General features: G+C 42.5%; 2 protein-coding genes across 2 annotated transcripts in view; one reads left to right on the top strand and one right to left on the bottom strand.

The window, feature by feature from the left end:
• Positions 1 to 468: 468 nt before the first annotated feature.
• LOC121532754 (GTP-binding protein Di-Ras1) lies at positions 469 to 11,750 on the bottom strand. Its single transcript, XM_041838547.2, has 2 exons — positions 11,443 to 11,750; positions 469 to 1,251 (listed from the first exon to the last, which is right to left on the bottom strand). The coding sequence occupies exon 2, from the start codon at positions 1,207 to 1,209 to the stop codon at positions 613 to 615; it is 597 nt and encodes a 198-aa protein (XP_041694481.1). The 5' UTR covers positions 1,210 to 1,251; positions 11,443 to 11,750; the 3' UTR covers positions 469 to 612.
• A 1,598-nt stretch (positions 11,751 to 13,348) lies between these two features.
• Positions 13,349 to 26,234, top strand: part of LOC121533685 (adenomatous polyposis coli protein 2-like) — a 41,428-nt gene continuing 28,542 nt past the window's right edge. Inside the window, exon 1 of the mRNA XM_041839828.2 lies at positions 13,349 to 13,434. The gene's annotated coding sequence lies outside the window, so the exon portion shown is untranslated. The remainder of the gene's footprint in view (positions 13,435 to 26,234) is intronic.

Below are 26,234 nucleotides of genomic sequence, written 5' to 3'. Positions count from 1 at the left end.
CCTATTACCTTTCACAATCATAAGAGTCAAGTGGCTATCTCATATTAGCAGGAGAGAGACAGCTATAGGGAAAAGAGGGTGTACGTGGAGTGAATAATATTGAAATGGGCACTGAGTAGGGAGTTCCCCCTTCTTTGTGATTATACCCTGAACATGAGAGGATATGAATTGCCAGAGCTGCATATTCTTTCCTTTTTCCCATCACAGTAGAGTTGCATCAATACTTAACCTTCTCTTAGAACTTGACTCTTGTGTCCCAAACCTTTCTATTCGGTCCTTCAGTGGCATACATTTTTTGATGGAGAGGCAAACCTCCAAATCAAAACCAATAAGACAGACGGGTTGACTGTGCCCTAGGGGCGATTCCTGGTTAATGGTTTGAGCAGAGTGGGGGAAAGGTGGAGATGGGGGTAGTCGTATAAAGTAAGGGGAGGGGGGGGGTCGCCTCTTTCGAGATAACAAAATCCCTCTCAGACGACCCCCGTTCCACCCCCACCTTCCCTCCATTCCTCGAAGTGAGTCTCTTCAAGAACGCCCACCCTTTCCACCACCACCACCACCCTTCCCAACCTCAGTCTTTCCTCCAAGGGGTCAGGCATCACCTCTCCCTCCCTACATGATGCTGCACTTGCCCTTGAGCTTGTCGGCATGCTTCTGCTTGCCGGAGCGCTTGCCGTCGATGCTCAGACTCATGTTCCTCTTCTTCTCCAGGGTGAGCAGCTCCTGGAAGAGCTCCTTGACGTTGTAGTTCATCTTGGCCGAGGTTTCCATGAAGGCACACTTCCATGCTGTCGCCTGCGCCTCACCCTCCTTGGTCTCCACCTCACGCTGGGTCTCGTCGCTCTTGTTGCCCACCAGCATGACGGGGATGGCGTCCACGCTGCCCTTGATGGCCAGCACCTGCTGGTAGATGGGTTTGAGCTCCTCCAGGGACTGGCGGCTGGTGACGGAGTAGACCAGGATGAAGGCGTGGCCCTTGGAGATGGACAGACGCTGCATGGCGGGGAACTGGTGGCTGCCCGTGGTGTCAGTGATCTGGAGGGTGCACACGCTCTTGTCACAGCTGATCACCTGGCGGTAGGTGTCCTCCACGGTGGGGATGTAGGTGTCCCGGAAGGTTCCCTTGACAAAGCGAAGGACCAAGGAGCTCTTGCCCACACCGCCGGCCCCAAACACCACAACACGGTAGTCGTTGCTCTGCTCCGGCATGTTGGGGGGGTTGGGATCCCTGTGTTATCTGTTTCCTAAGACCTGAGGAAGAGAGAAGGAAGAGAAGATCAGGAATGTTCATCAAATATGGGATCGAAAGCAGTATCAGGAAAAACATGAATGCCAACTATGTTGATTTGAATTTGCCTTGGTGTTGAAGCTACCCCACCGGGTAAAGCTGGTTGACATGATGTCATTTCAATCATTTTTACAAGCTGGGATAAGGCAAAAAAAATATCCCCACTACAATCACATCAGATTGAGATCATACACAACACAATAGCATAATCATGACATGCAGTGAGCTTTATCTTGAAAAAGCATTTATTTTCTTATCTAAATAGCATCCTCGCTATCTTCTTGTGCACTTGAACAATATCTCAGAGACCCTTGACTGAGATAAACAGCGCAACAAGCTGGTCCCCTTAAAGCCAGGCTTGCCATCATAGATTATCATTAACCTGAACAAGACACAGGAGAGGCAGTTCATTGATGGGCTCTCAGATCTATGAAAGCACAGTGCAGTGGGAAGCAGAGGCCAAGTACATTGTCATCAAAGGTGTGTTTGTGTAGCCTGGGCCCACATATTTTTTGTGCAGTCTTGCCAACTCCTATGTAGATTGTCACGGCAAGCAATGACTGTTGGCAGCAAAAAAACATATCTCAGACTAGGCTAGTGTTTGTGTGGTCCAATGTTACATGAGGACTGCCTTGAAATAATGCCAGAGATTGGAAAGGTATGGAAAACATCGACACAATTGACTGATCCAAATAGCCTCTGAAAATGTATTACAAGAACCATTTAACTTAATGCTCATTGGTAATGGATAGAAATGGATGTTAGGAAAAGCAATACTGTATCTTCACAGTTGGGGTGTTATGTAGAACTATTGTATTTTCAGATGTGAGCTCAGGTGCATGACAGTGAGTGTTACGGAGGTGGTTCAGTAAGCTATGCTTGCATGATGAATAACCTTGCCTTTAGCTCAGTGGGCTAACACAATCCTGAGGCGACAGATAACCCAGGTTCAATACCCAATCAGTCACATGAGAACGCGTTCAGACATGCAAATAAGAATTGCGTGTGTGTGTGTGATTCATCTGCCATCAACACTATAGTCAGATTGTATTAGGGAGTCATTCATCTTACTGTGGAGGTGGTGGAGAAAGAAGGGGGCTAAGCCTGGGGAGGGCTGACAGATTGCCTCTGAGTGGGAAGATGACTGAGTGAGAGACTAAGAGGAAGAACAGTCCGGATCTAGAGTCAAAATGACAAATGTAAGGTTTTGTTTGGGGGATTTGCTCAAACATAGGGACATGGTCAAAAAAGCATTTTGCCAGCTATCTGTCACTTAATCAAGTGATCGGTATCAGTTCTATTGACTCTGTGTTGTTTAAAACACTCAAAGCATCCCTATTAAATAACTGCTAAAAATCACTTTAAGTACAGGTAACTGCCAAAATAAAGGAAACGCCAACATAAAGTGTCTTAATAGGTCGTTGGGCCACCACGAGCCGCCAGAACAGCTTCAATGCACCTTAGCATAGATTCTACAAGTGTCTGGAACTCTATTGGAGGGATGTGACTCCATTCTTCCATGAGAAATTCCATCATTTGGTGTTTTGTTGATGGTGGTGGAAAACTCTGTCTCAAGTGCCACTCCAGAATCTCCCATAAGTGTTCAATTGGGTTGAGATCTGGTGACTGAGACGTCTATGGCATATGGTTTACATCGTTTCATTAGTCCATTGTTGACATAGCCCAAAAATGTTTTGCTTGTCAGCAATCATGTTTTCAAGATATGTAACTTTCAAAATGCAGATATCATCCCTGTATAATGCATTTTGCATCATATGATGCAAAATGCATCATACAGGGATGATTTCTGTATTTTGAGTTACATATCTTGAAAACTTCCTGACAAGCAAAACATTTTGGGACTAAATCAAGAATGAACTAATGAAACAAATACCAAAATATAGTTTTTGGGTGGAGTTTTCCTTTAAGGACTGGTAAGATGGTTGTCGCCCATTCACTCATGCTGACCGGCTCCAGTACATTGTTCTTGACGAAAGCGTCCAAGTCAGTCTCAACTTTTGGTCTGATAGCATAAGGTACGGGTCGTGCTTTCAGAAACTTTGGTTTGCTGTCTGGCTTAATGCTAAGCTTCACTATTATGTCTTTCATGCTACCCAGTTCTCCATTAAAGACTTCTCCATGATTCTTTAAGATGGTGGGTAGGCCTGTGTCTCCATGTGTCATTGATAGCCAGTCCAGTATGATTTTCTCCAGCCATAGTGATGGATAGTCTCCTTTTAACAACGTAGAGTGGCAGCTTTTCAGTGATGCCTCTCACGGCGACAGATTCACTTGTGTAAGTCTTTAACACGATGTGTACTGGCAAAGTGGAAGGTGTTTCAGTGTCTTTTTGTAGACTGTGTCTGACACAAAGATACAGCTGCCCCGTGCGGCCCCCCAGCAACAGTCAGTATTTTTTATGTCACTTCCTCATCTGATGAGTCACTCACCTCTGTGTTCTCTTGCTCAACAGCGTGAAACATGTTTATTTTTCTTTCATAGGAATGTCTCTTTCTTGTTTTCAGTCTTTGACATTTTCTCTGATCTCTTTTTGTTTCTGCAGGCTCGTGCATAGAGGCCCTTCTTTCCACAGGCTCGGCAATCCATGTCCTTACGCCAGCATGTAGACGTCTCGCTTTGCCACAGCGGAAGCATGTGCCATGATTTCCCTGTCTCTGGTTTTCAGTTGCAACTCTGTGCACTCGTCCTGATGAACCCAACTGCTGAGCCTCTTTAGCAGCTAGTACCATGGGAACACTGACTTCAATAGCCTTTGCCATGGTCAGATTACTTTCAGTCAATAGTCTCTTTTGTGTAGCTTGACTCCGTAGCCCACATACTAGTCTGTCTCTAATGGTGTCATTTAAAACATCATTAAACTCACAGTGCTCTGAAAGTTTATTTAGCAAACATTTTCTCTTCCTGATTTCTTCTGTGGAATCTAAACCTTCCAGTGATTTTAGTGAAAAGTGTCAAAGTATTTCCACAATACCCCCATACGTCCCACTCCGACGTTGCCTCGAATCCTTTTCTGCAGTCCATGATGATGCTAACTGTCTCTTAGCTAGCTCGACTATGCACTTGCCTTTGCTAGCAATACACTGTGCTAACATTAGCCTCGACTGTACCACGGAAAATAACAGTTTTAATTAAACTTGTAAAACCCGACTTTTTATTGACAGAATAGTTACTGTAGGTTCAGACCAGATCTTTTGTAATGCCTCGAGGGTTTCATAACCACGGCTTTATATCAATTCAATAATGATGAGATGGGAGACAGGAATTCAGTTCAACAATTTTGTCCAGAATGTGATCATCTCAACACATACAACCCCCATGATGCTATGCGGCACAACTCCACTACACAACATACATAATACACAAATATGTAGTCTTTATAGTATATTGTGATCTGCTGCCCAATTACTGTCTATCGTACAGATGTAGGATCTTAATTTGAGCCAGTTTGCTAAAGCAGGAAAATAATCCTGCAGCAAGAGGAAATGTGAATTATTATGTGGATTATGATCAATGGACATTTTTGTAGGGATTGATACATTTTTCGGAAAATCTAGTTTTACATTTTAAAGTGGAAATTACAAACGTTAGAAGCCTTTTAAACGTTGAATATACTACAAGTTTGCATTTCCTGCTGTGCAGGAAACAAAAGAGCAACAAAAGAGTGATCAAATTAAGATTCTACATCTGTATGTAATTTGCATCTGGACTTTGTTCTTATAAAGCTAACGGCTAATTGCAACAAAAAAAAAGGTTGACAGTAAAAAGCATTGGTTCTTGCTTACAGCACTATGTTAATGTCCTGTATGAACATCAAAAACAACTCCTCATTTTATGTTTATGTCAGGTTTGCTACATAATGAAATGGTGCTACTAGGGTTTGAGTTATTGCTCTATCACTGTCAGTTCCGCCAGTGCCTGCTGTACAGCTCTGTCCACCAACAGAGGCTGCTGGGTTGGTTATGATGGCTCTGTAGAGCAGTGGAGAGATTGGGTCCCCAATCAGAGATGTTTCCATACTTCAACCCCCATCTATCTGCCTGTGATATCATGCGTAGTGACAGCCTGGACACTGCTGCTCAGGGCTCCCCCCAACCTGCATGTCTGGTAGCCATTTCAAGTGACAGGGTGATTGTCAGATCATATAGTCCAGGAGGCCATTGTTCAACATTAGGAAGGGGAGCTACAATCCGATTATAATTCCATTATATCTTTTTTAACTATGTGTGTCGTTATTGCTTGAATTCAGGCTTGGTTGAACTGCTTTCAATGGGGAAAGATTGGCGAGTAGCCCACTTCTGTGATTTTCGTTGAAAACCCCTCTTCTGGCGTGTGGACCTGTGGTTACATTGTAATTTGTGACATGAATTATATGGGAAACTAACCACGTAGCCTGTTGTTCCAGTTAGACTAATATTGTTTCCCTGACACGTGCTTCATGTTTTTTAAAATTATAAATACCTTACAAAATAAATCAAATAAATCACTCTGGTCTTAAAGGGAGAGTGTTTGTGATTCTATTTATATTTCATTTACTGTATGAACAGAGCTTCAAAGTCATTTCACACAATGTAGCATTTCCAGGAGCTTTTGTCGCTCATGTTTGACATCAGTCCTTTTCCCACAGTGAGAGACAGATTTAGAAGAGTGACTAATTGAAGGTCTGCTAATCGATCTAGTCCCCAGATTTGGTCCATGTATGCTCTTCCTCGGTGACAACTGTAAACCACTGGTCATGATGACAGCAGACGAGCCGGGTGGGCAGGTGTTCTTGCTGTGTTGGTGTATCTTGCTATTATGTATAGGTGTGTACTGTGTTGTGTGTGTGCATGTGTGTGTGCGTGCGTGCATGTTCCCTCCCTCTGCAGCCCTGGGATTTCTCTGTTGTGTTTTTTTCTACATATCTCTGGGAGTTCTTTGGTTACTGTGGCAACAGGGCCCAGAGGAAAATCTATGACAGAGGTGTGTGTGTGTGTGTTGCGTGCGTGCGTGGGTGCGCATACATAAGGGAGATAGACAAAGAGAGCGGAGGGGGTAATGACTTGTGTATTGGGGGACGGGGGCATAAACATGTCATCACCCCTGTCAGCACTCAGTTGCCATGGTTACCTGCCCACACCCTTCTATGTCACATCCTTTTTCAGAGAGGTCAACAACACAACAGGAAAATGTCAAGGATTTACGTCAAACTCTTCCTGACTAACAGCTTTCTGACATTGACAGTTTGGTAATTCCTATGTTTGGACCACTACCGAGATTTGACAACTTGCTAGCCACATTCAGTCTCATCTCTGCTTGAAGGCATCTGTAGGCTTGAATAAAGGAGGACTTTGAAATAGTATGCGCTACTGTATGTTGGTTACTCCCACAAGACCATTCAAACATTTGGCCCATTTGTGGATGGGCCATCTACACAGACACACATACACTCAGATCTATAAGAGACATTAAGTGCCGTACATACCAGTATTGCCAGAATGGTGTGGGGGAGGTAGTATTTATTTGTATTTTTTATTTAACCTTTATTTAACAAATTCTTATTTACAATGACGGCCTACCCCGGACAAACCCTCCCCTAACCCGGACGACGCTGGGCCAATTGTGTGCCGTCCTATGGGACTCCCGATCACGGCCGGATGTGATACAGCCCAGGATCGAACCAGGGTCTGTAGTGACGCCTGGTTCTACTACCTCTAGTAAACAGACCAAAATGTCTGATAAACAACATTATGTCAAGAGAGGGGGATTTTGAATGTCATGACAATTGGGAAATAATTCCAACCTCAAATCTCTTGATTCATGTGCATTTCAGCAAGGAATAACTGCCAAACATGGCAACACACACACACACATCAGTTATATATAGCGGGTAGTTACTCTTTGATGGAAATTAATATGAATAATATCTGTAGATCTACGAATTACAGTTGAATTTCCCAAACAAATAATAAATAATAATAATAATATGCCATTTAGCAGACGCTTTTATCCAAAGCGACTTACAGTCATGTGTGCATACATTTCTACATATGGGTGGTCCCGGGGATCGAACCCACTACCCTGGCGTTACAAGTGCCATGCTCTACCAATTGAGCTACAGAGGACCACAAAACAACAAAGATAATGCTGACATGACATACTGTATTATATTGTATGCTATTACTATTACTGCAGATCTCGGGTGTAGGTTGAGCCAAATGTTGCCATACAACATTTAGGTGGTGGCCTTGGGAAAAGTGGGCAGAGGACATGAGAGAAGATAGATGGGGCTCCTGGCTAGATGTATCCACTGTCTTTCTCAGTTTGTACATGGTGTGTGTGTGTGTGTGTGTGTGTGTGTGTGTGTGTGTGTGTGTGTGTGTGTGTGTGTGTGTGTGTGTGTGTGTGTGTGTGTGTGTGTGTGTGTGTGTGTGTGTGTGTGTGAGCTTTTTCTTTTTCAATCGTTGGACAAATTGCTCCACTGGGACTAAGTTTCATGCTTTTGAAACCTCCCCTGTGATTCCCTACTACAGGTTTATAGCGGCAACCACCCGCTGCCCCACAACCCCATGACGTTCTAGACCCATCTAGAACAACCTAGTTCCTCCATACCTCTCAATGTTTAGATATAAAAGGATAGGATATGGTGAAAAAAGTCACACATCAACCAAAAGATAACAGGGGAAAAGTAATTGTAATATGATGTAGGCTACATTAGAAAATCAGTAAATGTTTAAAACATTCATAGATTCTTAACATCTGGTGATGCCTGAGGAAATGTTTATGTAGCAGATATGATTGTATTTTAGATTGATAATAAAACATGTTATGGCCCTTGCGAAACATTCCATGCAGGGGTCATTTATGTGGAGTTGGTTCCCTATTGACTGGTGGTGGTAAAAATGGTTGATAATTCCCTGGACGCTAGTGATCAAGCTGTGCTGATTGCACCACTACTTTCCGAACACATGCTAATGTTAGCAGTTATAAAGTCGGGCTCTTTATCATTCACTTTAACAGGGTCTCACCCCTACAATACATATTTCATGCATCTTACATGCCACCATTGCTTCTTGCAAATTAGAAATGGTTGCCTTGAAAATCCCTTTCCGTTTCACACAATAATGACATTGATTTCCAATGTAAAATGTACAAGTGTAGTATACAAGTTTAAATGATTGATTGTAGTTCTAGCAGTATGGCTACATCTTTGGAGTGGTCTATAATGTTGTAGCCTATATTCACCAGCTAGAACCATAAAGGGTTATTCGGCTTGTACCTGCAGAACAGCCCTTGTTTACAGGTAAGAACCTTTTCACTCAACAAAGAACCCTTTTAGAACCCTGTCTTTCGAACGTTGTCAGATGAAAAAGGTTCCCCTGCTGAACCCTTGAAGAACCTTTTCGTTTTCTAAGAGTGTACCTTGCAAACACTGTAATAACATGTCATTATACCAATGCTTCAAATCTATTAATGAGCAAAGAAAATGACCTACCTGTATTTGGCTACTTTCTTTGAGTAAGAATAAGAAATTATAGTATTACTTCGAAGAAACTGTTTGATGTGCTAGAATGAGTTCTGTCCCAATGCAACACAGGTGTCCGTTGCAGAAACAACTGTTAAATTCCTCAGCCTCCGTGTTGCATTATTTTCCTTTGTGTTATGTGCATGTGGATTTGCTCAGGTAACCTAGAATGCCTTCAGTAAGTATTCACACCACTTGACTTTTTCCACATTTTGTTGTGTTACAAAGTGGGATTAAAATTGATTTAATTGTTATTTTTTGTCAACAATCTACACCAAATACTGTGTAACATCAAAGTGTAAGAAAAATTCTAACATTTGTGAAATATTTATGAAAAATAAAACACTCAAATCTTGATTAGATAAGTATTCAACCCCTTGAGTCAATGCATGTTAGAATCACCTTTGGCAGCAATTACAGCTGTGAGCTTTTCTGGGTAATTCTCTAAGAGCTTTCCACACCTGGATTGTGCAACATTTGCCCATTATTATTTTCAAAATTCTTCAAACTCTGTCAAATTGGTTGTTGATAATTGCTAGACAACCATTTTCAGGTCTTGCCATAGATTTTCAAGCAGATTTAAGTCAAAACTGTAACTCGGCCACTCAGGAACATTCACTGTCTTCTTAGTAAGCAACTCCAGTGTAGATTTGGCCTTGTGTTTTAGGTTATTGTCCTGCTGAAAGGTGAATTCATCTCCCAGTGTCTGGTGGAAAGCAGACTGAACCATGTTTTCCTCTAGGATTTTGCCTGTGCTTAGCTCCATTCTGTTTCTTTTTTTCCTAAAAAAAACTCCCCAGTACTTAATGATTACAAGCATACTCATAACATGATGCAGCCAACACTATGCTTGAAAATATGGAGAGTGGTACTCAGTAATGTGTTGTATTGGATTTGCCCCAAATATAACACTTTGTATTCAGGACAAAAAGTTAATTGCTTTGCCACATTTTTTGGCAGTATTACTTTAGTGCCTTGTTGCAAACAGGATGCATGTTTTGGAATATTTGTATTCTGTTCAGGCTGCCTTCTTTTCACTCTGTCAGTTAGGTCAGTTGGTTATTGTGGAGTAACTACAATGTTGTTGATCCATCCTCAGTTTTCTCCTATCCCAGACATTAAACTTTGTAACTGTTTTAAAGTCACCATTGGCCTCATGGTGAAATCTCTGAGCGGTTTCTTTCCTCTCCGGCAACTCAGTTAGGATGGACGCCTGTATCTTTGGAGTGACTGGGTGTATTGATACACCATCCAAAGTGTAATGAATAACTTCACCATGCTCAAAGGGAAATTCAATTTCAGAATTTTGTATTGTTACCCATCTACCTATAGGTGCCCTTCTTTGAGAGACATTGGAAAACATTCCTGGTCTTTGTGGTTGAATCTGTGTTTGAAGTAGTCATCAAAAAATCATGTTAAACACTATTTTTGCACACAGAGTGAGTCCATGCAACTTATTATGTGACTTGTTAAGGCCATTTTTACTCCTGAACTTATTTAGGCTTGCCATAACTAAGGGGTTGAATACTTATTGACTCAAAACATTTCGGCTTTTCATTTTTAATTAATTTGTAAAAATTCCACTTTGACATTATGGGGTATTGTGTGTAGGCCAGTGGCAAAACATCTCTATCTAATACATTTTAAATAGAGGCTGTAACACAACAACATTTTGAAAAAGACAAGGGGTGTGAATACTTTCTGAAGGCACTGTAAACCTCATCGAATATATGCAGACATTATAGCCCACAAACATAAACGTATCATGTACGTCACAACATTCTTATACAACAAAGACGTGAGTATACTACAGAGTAGCTTACGTCAAAGCAGCATTACCCCCCTCTATGCCATGCCCACGCAAATAACGAAGTGTCAGTCTCCCACGGCTTTTTAGAAGACTGACATAAATGCAACCACGCGTTTTGGATAATCACACAGGAATTTGACTTAACAGGCCCGCGGTACCGACTTAACGGCATTAAATCAAAGCATAAATCACTCATTCCCTGGCGTAATGCTTGGCGGCGACATCCACACTGTTGAATGAATGAACGAAACATTGATAGCCCTCCCTCCCGAGTCCCACACACGCTTTTAGGCTACACAAACACACACTCCGCATTGGAGCACATCCCATATGGATGACCATATCATATTATAGCAGCGATATGCCTATATAACAGCACATTAATCCAATGGTAAGCTATGGGAAGTCAGAAATGAGATATCATTCCAAACCCTATTAAGAAAAGAAGATTATCTGTACAAAGTTTATTGTGGGGTTAACTTTGAGAGAGAAATGCAGGGTTTCGAGCCCTGTATACCACAAACACACATTTTAAAGCATCTGAGTAATTTTGTATTCATAAAGAGGGTATGTTAACCTACACTTGTCTTGAAAGCGTCGCTACAGTGTCTCATCCTATGGCCAGGTAGGCTATTATCACACAGTAAAGGACTGGCCTCACTATTATTGCTAGAAAATGTAACCTAAGGCTAAATAAACATTTCCACCAGATACTGAACAATGGAGAGAAGGTTGAATGAGTCAGTAGGCTAGATGAGTGAGGGAATAAATAGTGAATTAATGAATGGATGAACGTGTTGAGTTTAAATTAATCGAACTTACCTCAAGTTTACTTTCCCAGATCCGTTGTGATTATGCGGATTTAAATATGCCCGCATGTAACACATGTAAGTAAATACATTGACGCTAGAGTCCTTCTATAGCAATAACATTTTACAGTATACGTGATGTGTTGTTGTAGCCAGGTCCTCCCCTTTTCACTGCAGCTCTCTCTCTCGCTCTCTGTTTTTCTGATTGAAACCCCTTGATGCCAAAGATAGGAGATGCTTTCCATTCTATTTAGGTGCTCATCGAATACTGACGCAAGCGAATGGGCACTCCTTATCCTGCTTTTGCTTAAGATGTGTGCGCTCCCTCCTTCCATTATTCAGATACGCATCTGAGATACGCCTCTTATTCGGCTCCGTCTTTATCTTGATTATTTTTTTTTCCATTATTACTTTCAATACCTAATATGATTGCCTGATTTAATCCTTTGGGTTATTTCCAATCGTTTTTTCTCTCTCACTAATCGATCATTAGATTATAGCCTGTTTGTGAAACCAATCCGTTTATTTTGGAGAGAAGCTGGAATAGTATAATGTCAATCACAATATGTGATTGCCTTTGATTAGATCGGGTTCTTCTAGTCAGTCAATGTGATATACTGTAACATGCGGTGCTTTAGGCTTACATAATTTGTGTAATTGAGTAGTCGCTATTTTCTGCCTGTTAAATAGCATAGGGGCTCCAGAGTAGCATGGTGCTGAAGGGACAGCTCCCCGGCGTGCTAGTCCATATAGCTTATTGAATCTGTGTAGCTACTGTAGGCTATATGTGTCATGTCATGTATTCTAGGGCTAGGCTACACCTCATTTTTAGTGTTTACCCCGTGTTTCAAAATCAAATTCGCACATGAAATGTCAAAAGAATATGACTTTTTTAACATGTCAATACTTCCCAAACTTTGTTAGCAAGATCCAAGAGCCACTATAAGCCATATTGTGAGGTACGTCATGGACTTCACACAAATTTGCCACATTGGTGTCAGGAGGGTATTGGCGCCACTGTCTGGCCATCAAAAATGTTCCAACAGACGCATTCCCACTTCCCAGCCAGCCTTTCTTTGGTGCAGCTGACACTATAGATGAGCTTTTGTCTCGCTCCAGTGGTAAACTGAGAAACTACAAGAGAAAGAGACAACACCTCCACAACAATGGCCCATGGTTAACCAATGATGAATTGGGTCATATGCACTTCTTCAATGTTTATCTTCATTGTGTTCGGTCAGGTGAATGAATAAGAATAAATAATAACTGGGAGGCAAAGTACACTGGGGATCTGTCCTTTCAGCACCTCGTCACCCTGGACAGCAACCTCTGAAAAGGCAGCATCGCCATCCACCTGTTCAGCACAATGGACAACAGCCCATGGGAAGCCTGTAGCAGAACACGTCAAAACAACTAAGCCTTGATTCAATAAAAGGGTGCACAGTATTATAATTCACAGATGCACAAATTATAGGTGGGTACAAAATCTGACGTCTGTTTGCTTGTCCCGCACTTCCATATACACGTTTTAAGTTTAAGTTAAAGTTCAGGCTTTGCTGACCATTCTTTACGCCTAACGTCTGAACTAAATCCTTCCAACCCATAGCCCACTGCATTTGTGCTTTGGCGCTTTTTAGAGTTTCTAAAGTTTCCATTGAATGCAGCTGATGCAATACATAAATAAATATATATTAGCTAGAGGTCAAACTATTTCAAAAATAGTTATAATACTTTCTATATTCAACATTTGCCTGCCAAGAGAAATAAATAGCTTTTTTGTGTGACATTGAGCGAGAGAGAGAGAGAGAGAGAGAGAGAGAGAGAGAGAGAGAGAGAGAGAGAGAGAGAGAGAGAGAGAGAGAGAGAGAGAGAGAGAGAGGCTGTGGTATGTGACATCAGACTATAGCGTCACCGCACGCAGCTAGTGTTGAATTCACCATCCATCCCACAGAGTCCGCTCTCTCATTCCACGCCCTATTGAAATCAACAAGGCTCTGGAAATGAGGTAAGAATCCAACACAATTGTAAAGCTTAGAATTGTCTTACATGCCAACATTTTAAATCTACGATTATTATTTCTATCGCTTTCTTAAGATGCTGCATATTGGATTGGTTGCGTCGCGAGCTGCGCGGACGGAGAGTGGTCCTGATGTGAATAGAATGTTAAACAGGCAAATGCATGAAAGTGGGTTTGTTCAAGATATACATGACGCTTTTATCCTTGAATGAATGTTATGTTCAATCTTTTGAACCCCCAAAAATATTTTGGAGTCCCAATTGTCCAATGTATTTGGATAGTGTAGGCTATAGGTTAGTAGCCTAATACCTGAAAATGTATGGCGTTGTGGTAGGCAAGGTCGATTGAAATAGGTAGGCTTATCCAGGTAACCTAATTTGATGGTTTATCCTAAAGTGTAAATGGAAGGCTATTTATCAAACAGATAATCAACCCTCGATTTGACGTCAATAAATCTTAGACATATTTTGCATTAACATTGATTCGTGCATTTTGGCGATGGTGGCCTTTTTGGAGGGTGAATCATTTACGTCGTCAATGGAAGAAAATGAGACCATCGCTGTTGTGTGATGTCCTCCTTCACAGATGCAGTTTATATTCCATATTTCTATTTGGAGCCTTTTTTATAAAGTTGTCTGGCTGAGCAATAGTGGATAGACATTTATAACCTATACTGGGTGATGAGAAGGAGGCTTCATTGTCGGTCATTATTTTTAGTCTATGGATTACACAATTAATCGAATTTACATTAGAATGCTTGCACACACAATGTTTTCATAAAACGTAAATTCTGTCATTTGTTTGAATCAATCACCTGAACCTCATCAAAAAAAAATCCACCTCATAAGAAAAATAGATATCGTATGTGTAGAAGGAAAGCAATAGACACATACAGCTAAATATTACAGGCTTCATATAACACACGAATCATGGGGATTAAACCCAGCAGCAGAGAAGAAAATAAGCTTTTTAAGCTTTTATTCTGTTTTATAGCATCATTGATCTTATTTACACACACACACACACACACCCACACACACACGTACACGCACACACACGCACGCACACACACAGCAATGGTAACCAGTGCAGATCCTACTCTAATGAGTCTCTAAGGGACTGGCCACTCACTGTGCCCATGACTTTGATTATACTGCGAATGGCTTCAATCATACAACTACGGGGTGTGGCTGTGCCCTATTAGGTATTTTACCATCAGTGTAGGCCTATGTCTCATATCAGGTCTTCACACCAACATCCAGGAATCCAATATTACTATTTCCCTCACAGTTTTCACCTCCTTACTGCAGTTTGCTAACTAGGGGCAGCGCTGTATGTCATGATGTTCTGAGCTGTCTGGGCACAAACTGCCCAGGGGAACTGAACTGGTCCACAGAGAGAACAGCCAGGTCTGGAATCTTCGGCCTGGAATCTTCCAAGAGCTTTGGGCCAGTAACCGAAAGGTCGCTGGTTCGAATCCCAGAGCCGACTAGGGGAAAAATATGGCAATGTCCCCATGAGCAAGGCACTTAACTCTAATTGCTCCTGTAAGTTGCACTGGATAACAGTGTCTGCTAAATTACAAAAATGTTAATGTAATCCCCAGGCCCAAAAAGCCCAGCAAAATGGAAAGCACTTACGTAATATTACATAATTTGATGATTTTTTTAGGGAAGGGATGGGCTACTAACTGACACGGCAGATTTTGTGGAGGAAAACAGCTGAACCCTGATGTCGTTGGCATTGCTATTTATTCTGTGTATGGATGTCTACGGAAAACGACAAGCCTTGAATTGAATTTAAATAAGGTTGACAAATCAATTAGCTTTTAACCAATAGAACGTTAATTGGCTTGCCTCCCATAACTTCACATCATTCTCTAGTCCTGAGAAGAACGGAAAAGGTCTTTACTGACAGGTCCAAAGCATTTTACATCATATTTGAAAGGAGATTAGGATATAGACCCATCTTGAGCACTTTATGAGTAGTCGATGTGAATTGACATGGTCAACCACACCCAGAGAATAAGTATGAAGAATTGTCATTATTTATCTTTGTATGACTTTGTTATTGAGGGAAGCATTTGCCAGTCTAGTGTAGCTGTGATATATGTGTTTTCCAAATGATGTGTGTTTATCTTGATGCGCTCAAAGGAATATCCAAGTTTAGCAATGTTGTCAGATTACAAATGTATATCACCTAATCAAAGACATGTATATTTTCAGACTATTTTGACAGTCAGTTACAGAACCTCAGATCAAATGCATGTCTATGGTTCTCTCTTCAATGTCACTGATAGGGAAGAATCCCTGTCAACTACATTGAGGAAACAACCATATAGACATGCGTTTGACATGCGTTTGCCAGTTTCCATTTAAAAACAAATAGCCTACTGCAACAGACATTTCCAATGATTGGGAGGAAGGAACAATCATTTGTTTGTTTTTCTCCTCTGTGGCTTTCCTGCTTCATCTCTCCTACAGTTAAGGGCCTTATTTCCATTATCACTGAAAGCGTTCTTTCCTCTAATGGATGCTGAAATGCTGCTGCTGCTTCAGATACAATATCTGAGGCAGTACCTTTCAGCTCCGAGCCAAAGTTATTGACAGAATTAGCTGAAGTGAACAAAGGCTTGCCCTGCTCACCATTTGAATGCACGTCACTTAGAATGCAAATATAAGATCTCTTATCCACAGAGGATATAGTGGGATGTTGTTGACCTCTGTCACTTAAACAATGGGAAATGTCCTCTGTTCTACCTATGGAAGCCTACCACCTCTTTACATAGTACATTGCTAACCTCCTCTCTTGACTCATCGTTACTGTTTAGTTGCTATGGAAGACCCACTTACAGTGCCTTGCAAAAGTATTCATCCCCCTTGGCGTTTTTCCAATTTTGTTGCATTACAAACTGTAATTTAAATGGATTTTTATTTGGATTTCATGTAATGGACATACGAAATAGTCAAAATTGGTGAAGTGGAATGAAAAAAGTAACTTGTTTCAAAAAATTCAAAAAAATAAATAACGGGAAAGTGGTGCGTGCATATGTATTCACCCCCTTTGCTATGAAGCCCCTAAATAAGATCTGGTGCAACCAATTACCTTCAGAAGTCACATAATTAGTTAAATAAAGTCCACCTGTGTGCAATCTAAGTGTCACATGATCTGTCACATGATCTCAGTATATATACACACCTGTTCTGAAAGGCCCCAGAGTCTGCAACACCACTAAGCAAGGGGCACCACCAAGCAAGCGGCACCATGAAGACCAAGGAGCTCTCCAAACAGATCAGGGACAAAGTTGTGGAGAAGTACAGATCAGGGTTGGGTTATAAAAAAATATCTGAAACATTGAACATCCCACGGAGCACCATTAAATCCATTATTAACAAATGGAAAGAATATGGCACCACAACAAACCTGCCAAGAGAAGGCCGCCCACCAAAACTCACGGACCAGGCAAGGAGGGCATTAATCAGAGAGGAAACAAAGAGACCAAAGATAACTCTGAAGGAGCTGTAAAGCTCCACAGCGGAGATTGGAGTATCTGTCCATAGGACCACTTTAAGCCGTACGCTCCACAGAGCTGGGCTTTACGGAATAGTGACCAGAAAAAAGCCATTGCTTAAAGAAGATATTCTGGTCAGATGAGACTAAAATTGAGCTTTTTGGCCATCAAGGAAAACACTATGTCTGGCGCAAATGCAACACCTCTCATCACCCCGAGAACACCATCCCCACAGTGAAGCATGGTGGTGGCAGCATCATGCTGTGGGGATGTTTTTCATCGGTAGGGACTGGGAAACTGGTCAGAATTGAAGGAATGATGGATGGCGCTAAATACAGGGAAATTCTTGAGGGAAACCTGTTTCAGTCTTCCAGAGATTTGAGACTGGGACAGAGGTTCACTTTCCAGCAGGACAATGACCCTAAGCATACTGCTAAAGCAACACTTGAGTGGTTTAAGGGGAAACATTTCAATGTCTTGGAATGGCCTAGTCAAAGCCCAGACCTCAATCCAATTGAGAATCTGTGGTATAACTTAAGATAGCTGTATACCAGCGGAACCCATCCAACTTGAAGGAGCTGGAGCAGTTTTGCGCTGAAGAATGGCCGAAAATCCCAATGGCTAGATGTGCCAAGCTTATAGAGACATACCCCAAGAGACTTGCAGCTGTAATTGCTGCAAAAGGTGGCTCTACAAAGTATTGTAAGGCAACAAAATAGAAAAATGCCAAGGGGGGTGAATACTTTCGCAAGCCACTGTAGGTTAAAGACCATAGCGTTAGTCTATCATTTGTGGTCTGACATGTATGGTTTATAAACTGTAGACAGCTATAGCTAGCGAAAGCCTTTCCCTTCTTGATGTCAGCTTGTATAAACAAAGGGCCAAGGGCAGGTCACTAATTATGCAGTCTTCTTAAGTTGTTTTTACCACTCGCATATCACCCTTCACATCTAGCATCCACGTAACTGATGAAAATAAAATGTTGCGGTCACTTTTGAAGGACGTGTCCCCAGAGAGACAGATCGTTTTGTGTCTGGGTCATTTGAGAACTTCGGCACAGAGTCGAAGACTGTCGCAGAGAGGCTTTTTGGCAAGGGAATTCTAGTCAACTCCAATGCTAACACCGTATTGATTCCTCACTTAATGAGCATGTACAGAAGAGTCAGTCCCAGCTGTGACAAGCTGATGGAAATACTCTAGCTCTCACAGTCCAGTCCCTAGTCTGGGATGGCAATTCAGTTCCAGGCTAGCAATGATCTGTGCTGTTAGCATTAGCTGTAACGTTAGCAATGAGCTAGCTAGGTATATCTACTGACTATGTTGTGTTAGCTATGTGCTAGACCCAGAAAACTCTATACAAATCTAAAAATAACACGCTGCTCTGTCGTATTTGCCCATGCAAGGACAATCCTTCTGTAAGCTTAGGATGTGTCCAATTGCCATGAAAGACGCCATCTTGAAAGAAGAAAAACATCTGTGTCTGGAAACCTCACAACACTTCACCATTAGGAAATAACATTTTGATCAGATTGCAGTACTTCCTCCCCCGTTCACAATATCTGAATAATTCATGTTGTGGATTTCATTTTGGATGAGTGTGTAGATGCTCCTCCTACCTGGCTCATTCTAAGTGTATTGGTATGACAGTATATTACCTGGCCTATTGACCCCATAAGCTCCGTCACCGTCAGTATGGGTTGGTCTGACTCCATGCTCAATCCATGGAAGTGGATTTTCATTCATGGGAAATGGTGGTGTGGTGAAGCATTTCTCATGAGATGTGAAATGTCCTTTAATACTGTGTCATACGTTTAAGAACTCACTTTCACTCAACACCTCTGTTTTTGACTATATATTTTTGACCAAAGTGACCATAATAATAAGTAGGTTTGAACAACCACAGCACTGCTGCATTGTTGATCCGTATACTATATTATTGAATTGCATTTTATACTAGAAAAAGGCTTAGCAACGGTTTATGTATTTATCAACACCTTGAATGCACCTGAGCTACTGCGCTACTGTGAGAGCATTGTACATTTTCACCTACACCTACTACAGTATAATAAGATTGATTCCACTCAATAGTGCACAAGGACAAGACAGTCTGGTTGAGGAGAGAGAGATCCTCAGGCTCACCATCTTCACTGGCAGGTGCCGTTGCCGTGGTAACCAGACAGTCTTGGAGTGAAAGGGTGGTGGAGGAAGAAATAATTCAGCAGTGGTGGGCGGGTGTGTTGGTTGGGGGAGAATCCTAGCTGTATGCTACGCGTGTTCTTTGTTCTGGCCTCACACTCTGCGCAGCCATTCATGGCCTACTTTCACTGTACAGAATGAGCTGTGGACAGTTGGACTGTATCGATATGACTCACCCTGTAAACAATGTAATGATAACATAATGATAGCGTAAAAATAAACATATATGATGATCATGATAATGCAAATCTATTACTTATCTACCCTTTTTTGGACTGAAATACATTTATAAACTCAGTAATGTTAGAAAATTAGTAGCCTATTATTTTACAATATAAATATATTCATTATTAATGAATATGTATTACAATTATTATTATTATATTCTAATGTTTTATTAGTAGTAGTAGTAGTATTATTACTACAGTATCCTTTCTATTAATGGCTAATTATTTAAACAAACAACCCTCATGGACCTCTGGACTTGAGCCCTTGACTGTTTAAACACGACAAGACAACACTCAGAAACCATGATGTCTGCTTGTTTCTTGTCAAACTCAGATCCCCCTTTTCCCTTTTATGCCCACACAGCTTATGAGTCATCGTCCGTCGTCAGGGGACACTGCTCTTGATTAGCCTTTTTGTTTTGCCTGACTTAGTTCGCTGACTTCACAAGCGCCAGTTGCAGCCAGTAGATGCTCAGACCTTTGGCTCCTATTGTTTTTGCATGACGAGAAAGAGAAAGAGAAAGAGAAAGAGAAAGAGAGAGAGAGAGAGAGAGAGAGAGAGAGAGAGAGAGAGAGAGAGAGAGAGAGAGAGAGAGAGAGATGGAAAGAGAGAGAGATGGAAAGAGAGAGCGATGGAAAGAGAGAGCGAGAGAAAGAGAGAGCAAGAGAGAGAGACTGCAGTACAGAGCTGACTAGCTAATCACAGCACGGCTCGTCCCCAGCCCACTGCTGCTGAAGGGCATCTATGCTCTAGCATGGCTAATGTTCAGCCTGACCTTATAGGCGTGGAACAAGGCTTTGTTCACACTTTGTTTGTTTACATTGTCTAATGGGTATTACTTAATCCTAAACATGGTTATTACGAAATCCGAAAATGGCCATCAATCAGTTAGGGTTCATCTTGCCACATTTCTCTATAAAGTGTAGGTGTGTAATGTGTTACTCACAGTAGAGAAGTCGAAGATAGCCTCCCAGGCCAAGGGTTGTGTAAGCTCTGGTTACTGTATATACACTATATATACAAAAGTATGTGGACACCCCGTCAAATTAGTGGATTCTGCTATTTCAGCCACACCCGTTGCTGACAGGTGTATAAAATCAAGCACACAGCCATGCAATCTCTATAGACAAACATTGGCAGTAGAATGGCCTTACTGAAGAGCTCAGTGACTTTCAAATGTCTGCCCTGCTAGAGCTGCCCTGGTCAACTGTAAGTGCTGTGAAATGGAAACGTCTAGGAGCAACAACGGCTCAGCCGCGAAGTGGTAGACCACACAACCTCACAGAACTGGACTGCCGAGTGCTGAAGCGTGTAGCGCGTAAAAATCGTCTGTCCTCAGTTGCAACACTCACTACCGAGTTCCAAACTGCCTCTGGAAGCAACGTCAGCACAATAACTGTTAGTCGGGAGCTTCATGAAATGGGTTTCCATGGCCGAGCAGCCGCACACAAGCCTAAGATCACCATGCGCAATGCCAAGCATTGGCTGGAGTCGTGTAAAGCTCGCCGCCATTGGACTCTGGAGCCTAATCGCCCAACATCAGTGCCAACCTCACTAATACTCTTGTGGCTGAATGGAAACCAGTCCCCGCAGCAACGTTCCAACATCTAGTGGAAAGCCTTCATAGAAGAGTAGAGGCTGTTATTGGAGCAAAGGGGGGACCAACTCCATATTAATGCCCATGATTTTGGAATGAGATGTTCGACGAGCAGGTGTCCACATACTTTTGATGATATAGTGTTTTAGTCACTCACTGATTCAATGTCAGATTGTGGTTCTGAATGGAAACTGCACAGACCAGTTTGGAAGTACGTAGCACATCATGTCAATGGCATCTATTTGGCCGGAAATCAATAGACTTGCACTATATGAATTGCTTACTTAACCACACACAACAGGGATGTGACGTCCAACATAGCTGCAGGACAGAGAATATAATATAGAGTTGTTTTGCTCTGCTACATTGATTATCCCTACCCCCTATTACCCCTTCTGCTTGGCTCGCCTTTATTAATCTCATCCTCACTTTTACCACCTTTTACAGAGCATGAAAAGGGGATTGGCTGTTTCCATAGAAACTGTCTCGAACTGTAGCACTCCATTGGCAGGCTCGCAAACACTCACACGGCTCTGTCTGAATTATATTCCTCTGGGGGACGATTTCCTCACAGATTACCCAGCATGCATTGCGGCCCCACCAGCAGCAAATAGGACACAACAGAAAGAGCCATGTTGGGGATAAAAAGAGAGAGAGGAAAAAATGCAAGAGAAATAGCCATCACCTGACATAAATATGTCACTGCAATTAATGCTTTTGCCACAAGGGCAATTAAGATGGAAGGACATTGAGATAACATTGGACCGTGAGCCAGCTCATGAATATATTCCTTTGATGGAAGAAACCTAATTGGAAAAATCAACCAGCTGTATTGAATTCCCTTAGGACCACAATCCAACACGCCCCCTCAGTCCCTACTCCCTATCCAGCATTGCTCAAGCATCAGTGGCTGGCCTTCAACAACAGACTGCCACACTGCCTTCAATGCTGTCCAGCAGAATAATGGATGTGTTTCATGTCCCCCACTTTGAAATGATAAAGAGCTGTGTGTTCAAGCCATGGGCATTGATGTGTCCCCATATGTTCACAGCCATTAGATAGACATGCTAAGGCTGCTTTGTGTAGGCTGGATGCATATTATCACCTGCCTAATTGCAGTAACATACTGCGTTGCTTATCAGTACATGAGGACACAGATAACAATGTGTGAGAGAATGTGACTCACTGATGGAACATTTTGGAAAAATACCACCGCTCTCATTGCTCCAACCCATTGGGTTTTCAGCATTGATTCGCGAGTCTGTATTTGAGTTACATTGATTTTTCCAAGCTTGTGGATGTCCTTTGCATAACAAACTCTGGCCTGACGTTCACTTTAAATTAACAACCATCTGTTCATTACGTAATTGCGCAGTTTGCTTGTTGAGAGTGATTATGTGATTTGACTTTAGCGGAATAAGGCAAAAGAGTACATAGACAGGACAACAAAAGAATGGATCGAATTCAATCAAACCCACACTGTGGAAAAATCATCTAGGGTTTTCACTGCTAAAGTTGCAATACAATTGTTGCAATCAAAATGAGCTTTTTTCTGTTTCACCAATAAATATTGTACAAATAAATCACATAACATTTTTATTTTTCTTAATGCAAATCTGATTGAACTCCAGTGAAAGAGGCTTGAGTATATACCGGTCCTCTATTTTCTACTATATAACATTTCAACACATACAATCCAATACTACATCAGCCGTATCTCCTCCATTTTGTTCCACTGTGAATTCCCTAAGGGGTGAAAGACAGACAGACACACCGTAATGAAATGCAGTACTATTCCAGCGGACGGTTTGCCGCACTGACATTGCCTGTCTGCCCCCAGAGCACCGTGGTCCATAGCCTGACCTTTGTGATGCGCCAGAGCTGTAGACGCCCTCACCGGTAATATTGAAGTGGGCTGGATTGTGCTTGCGTGTGCAGAAATGCCTATAACGTCTGGAGAGCACCTCCCCCTTATCAACGCTACTGCTGCGGGAAGGGAATCTCATCACTAGGGCCAACAAAGACTGGACGAGGTCCTTTAGCAATTCAGATGGCTGCACTGTGTAGGAATGAACGTCTATTCAAGTTAAATGAAGTGTCATCAAAATCCATTGAAATTCATTGAATAAGACAAATATTTTTTGTATGTCTCGGTTTGTATTCATATGGGGATTTGATGATGAGTAATTTTTCAACAAGTAATATTTCTGACTACTAATTACAAAAATGTATGCATTTCAATGCTGGGTTATCTTTAATTTCTTTGTTAAAAATAGCAATCATTGTAATTCCATAATAGAGCAGACGATTGCTCTTGCTCTCTCTGAAAAGCAAACATCAAATATTTAAAATTTCACACCACTTGCCATGGAAGTCTTACACATAAAAAGAATGTGTCAAATTACAGGCCCAGGAGAATCACGGTTGCAGTTGTTGTCATCACCAGTCATGAAGAGCAGGAAGGCGTTAATAATGCAAATCTGTCACTGCAGTCTGAGTCTCCATAAAAAGAAGAGCGAATGACTGCTTCAGGCATTATGCACAAATGCATACTGGCTTCATTTGGTTTCATTGATGTCAAGGTGACTAGGGGTGAAATTGTGAATTTGATTTGCTTCTATATAATTGCATCAAAGCCACCAGTAGTGAGATTGGAGTCAAATTCGATTTATTGTACCATATATTTATGATACACTTCCACTCGGTCAAACCTCAGAAAATGGCTCCCTGCAGCCCATTTATCAAAATGGCTGCATTGTTTTTCTTCACTGACAACATTTCTTATGTAGTAAAAAGAGTACCAAATTATCAAATAACATGTACAGGTGTAGGATCTTAATTTGATCATTCTTTTATTGCTGACAATTTCCTGCAACACAGGAAATGCAGATAAGCTTCATGATTTACATACATTCACTGAAAACCTACACTAACACATGGTTAAATTAACAGTATTGCACTTTTCATGTACCCTAACTTTGGTCAACTAATAGCCTAACCACTGATCACGTAACATAACCCGCCTCTACCATCCGTTCTATTGGCCAACGTGCAATCACTGGAGAATAAACTGGATGAGCTCCGATCGAGACTATCCTACCAAAGTGACATTAAAAACTGTTTCACCGAGTAGTGGCTGAACGACGACACGGATAATATACAGTTGCCTGGGTTTTCCGTGCATCGGCAGGACAGAACAGCTACGTCCGGTAAGACGAGGGTTGGTGGTGTGTCTATTTGTCAATAACAGCTGGTGCACGATGTCTGATATTAAGGAAGTCTCGAGGTATTGCTCGCCTGAGGTAGAGTACCTCATGATAAGCTGTAGACCACCAAACCGATGCTGGCACTAAGACCGCACTCAACGAGCTGTATAAGGCCATAAGCAAACAAGAAAATGCTCATCCAGAAGCGGCGCTCCTAGTGGCCGGGGACTTAATGCAGGCACACTTAAATCCGTTTTACCTCATTTCTATCAGCATGTCACGTGCAACCAGAGGAAAATAAACTCTACACCACCTTTACTCCACACACGGAGACGCGTACAAAGCTCTCCCTCGCCCTCCATTTGGCAAATCTGACCATAATTCTATCCTGATTCCTGCTTACAAGCAAAAACTAAAGCAGGAAGTTCCAGTGACTCGCTCAATACGGAAGTGGTCAGATGACGCGGATGCTACGCTACAGGACTGTCTTGCTAGCATAGACTGGAATATGTTCCGGGATTCATCCAGTGGCATTGAGGAGTATACCACCTCAGTCACCAGCTTCATCAATAAGTGCATCGAAGATGTCGTCCCCACAGTGACCGTGCGTACATATCCCAACCAGAAGCCATGGATTACAGGCAACATCCGCACCGAGCTAAAGGCTAGAACTGCGGCTTTCAAGGAGTGGGACACTAATACAGACGCTTATAAGAAATCTATGCCCTCAGATGAACCATCAAACAGGCAAAGCGTCAACACATGAATCCTACTACACCAGCTCTGACGCTCGTCGGATGTGGCAGGGCTTGCAAACTATTACGGACTACAAAGGGAAATCCAGCCGCGAGCTGCCCAGTGACGCGAGCCTACCAGACGGGCTAAATGCCTTTTATGCTCGCTTCGAGGCAAGCAAAACTGAACCATGCACGAGAACACCAGCTGTTCCGGACGACTGTGTTATCACGCTCTCCGTAGCCGATGTGATCAAGACCTTTAAACAGGTCAACATTCACAAGGCCGCGGGGCCAGGATGGATTACCAGGACGTGTACTCAGAGCATGCATGCACCAACTGGCAAGTGTCTTCACTGACATTTTCAACCTCTCCCTGACCGAGTCTATAATACTTACATGTTTCAAGCAGACCACCATAGTCCCTGTGCCCAAGAAAGCGAAGGTAACCTGCCTAAATGACTACCACCCCGTAGCACTCACATCAGTAGCCATGAAGTGCTTTGAAAGGTTGGTCATGGCTCACATCAACACCATTATCCCGGAAACCCTATACCCACTCCAATTCACATACCGCCCCAACAGATCCACAGATTACGCAATCTCAATCGCACTCCACACTGCCCTTTCCCACCTGGCCAAAAGGAACACCTATGTGAGAATAGAACCCCTATGTGCCCACAAAGCTCATCACTAAGCTAGGACCCTGGGACTAAACACCTCCCTCTGCAAGTGGATCCTGGACTTCCTGACGGGCCGCCCCCAGGTGGTAAGGGTAGGCAACAACACATCTGCCACACTGATCCTCAACACGGGGGCCCCTCAGGGGTGCGTGCTTAGTCCCCTCCTGTAATCCCTGTTCACCCATGACTGCGTGGCCAAGCACGACTACAACACCATCATTAAGTTTGCTGACAACACAACGGTGGTAGGCCTGATCCCCAACAACGATGAGACAGCCTATAGAGAGGAGGTCAGAGACCTGGCAGTGAGGTGCCGGGACAGCAACCTCTCCCTCAACATGAGCAAGACAAAGGAGCTGATCGTGGACTACAGGAAAAGGAGGGACGAACACGCCCCCATTCACATCAACGGGGCTGTAGTGGAGCGGGTTTCAAGTTCCTTGGTGTCCACATTACCAACAAACTATCATGGACCAAACGCACCAAGACAGTCGTGAAGAGGGCATGACAACGCCTTTTCCCCCTCAGGAGACTGAAAAGATTTGGCATGGGTCCTCAGATCCTCAAAAAGTTATACAGCTGCACCATTGAGAGCATCCTGACCGGTTGCATCACCGCCTGGTATGGCAACTG

Source organism: Coregonus clupeaformis, chromosome 20, assembly GCF_020615455.1.
Source record: "Coregonus clupeaformis isolate EN_2021a chromosome 20, ASM2061545v1, whole genome shotgun sequence".
Taxonomy (NCBI): domain Eukaryota; kingdom Metazoa; phylum Chordata; class Actinopteri; order Salmoniformes; family Salmonidae; genus Coregonus; species Coregonus clupeaformis.
Note: the sequence above shows the minus strand (reverse complement) of the source record. Positions and strands in the feature narration are given on the sequence as shown.

Coding starts and splice junctions, on each gene's coding strand:
- LOC121532754 (XM_041838547.2), bottom strand. CDS start 1,209: ATGCCGGAGCAGAGCAACGACTACCGTGTTGTGGTGTTTGGGGCCGGC.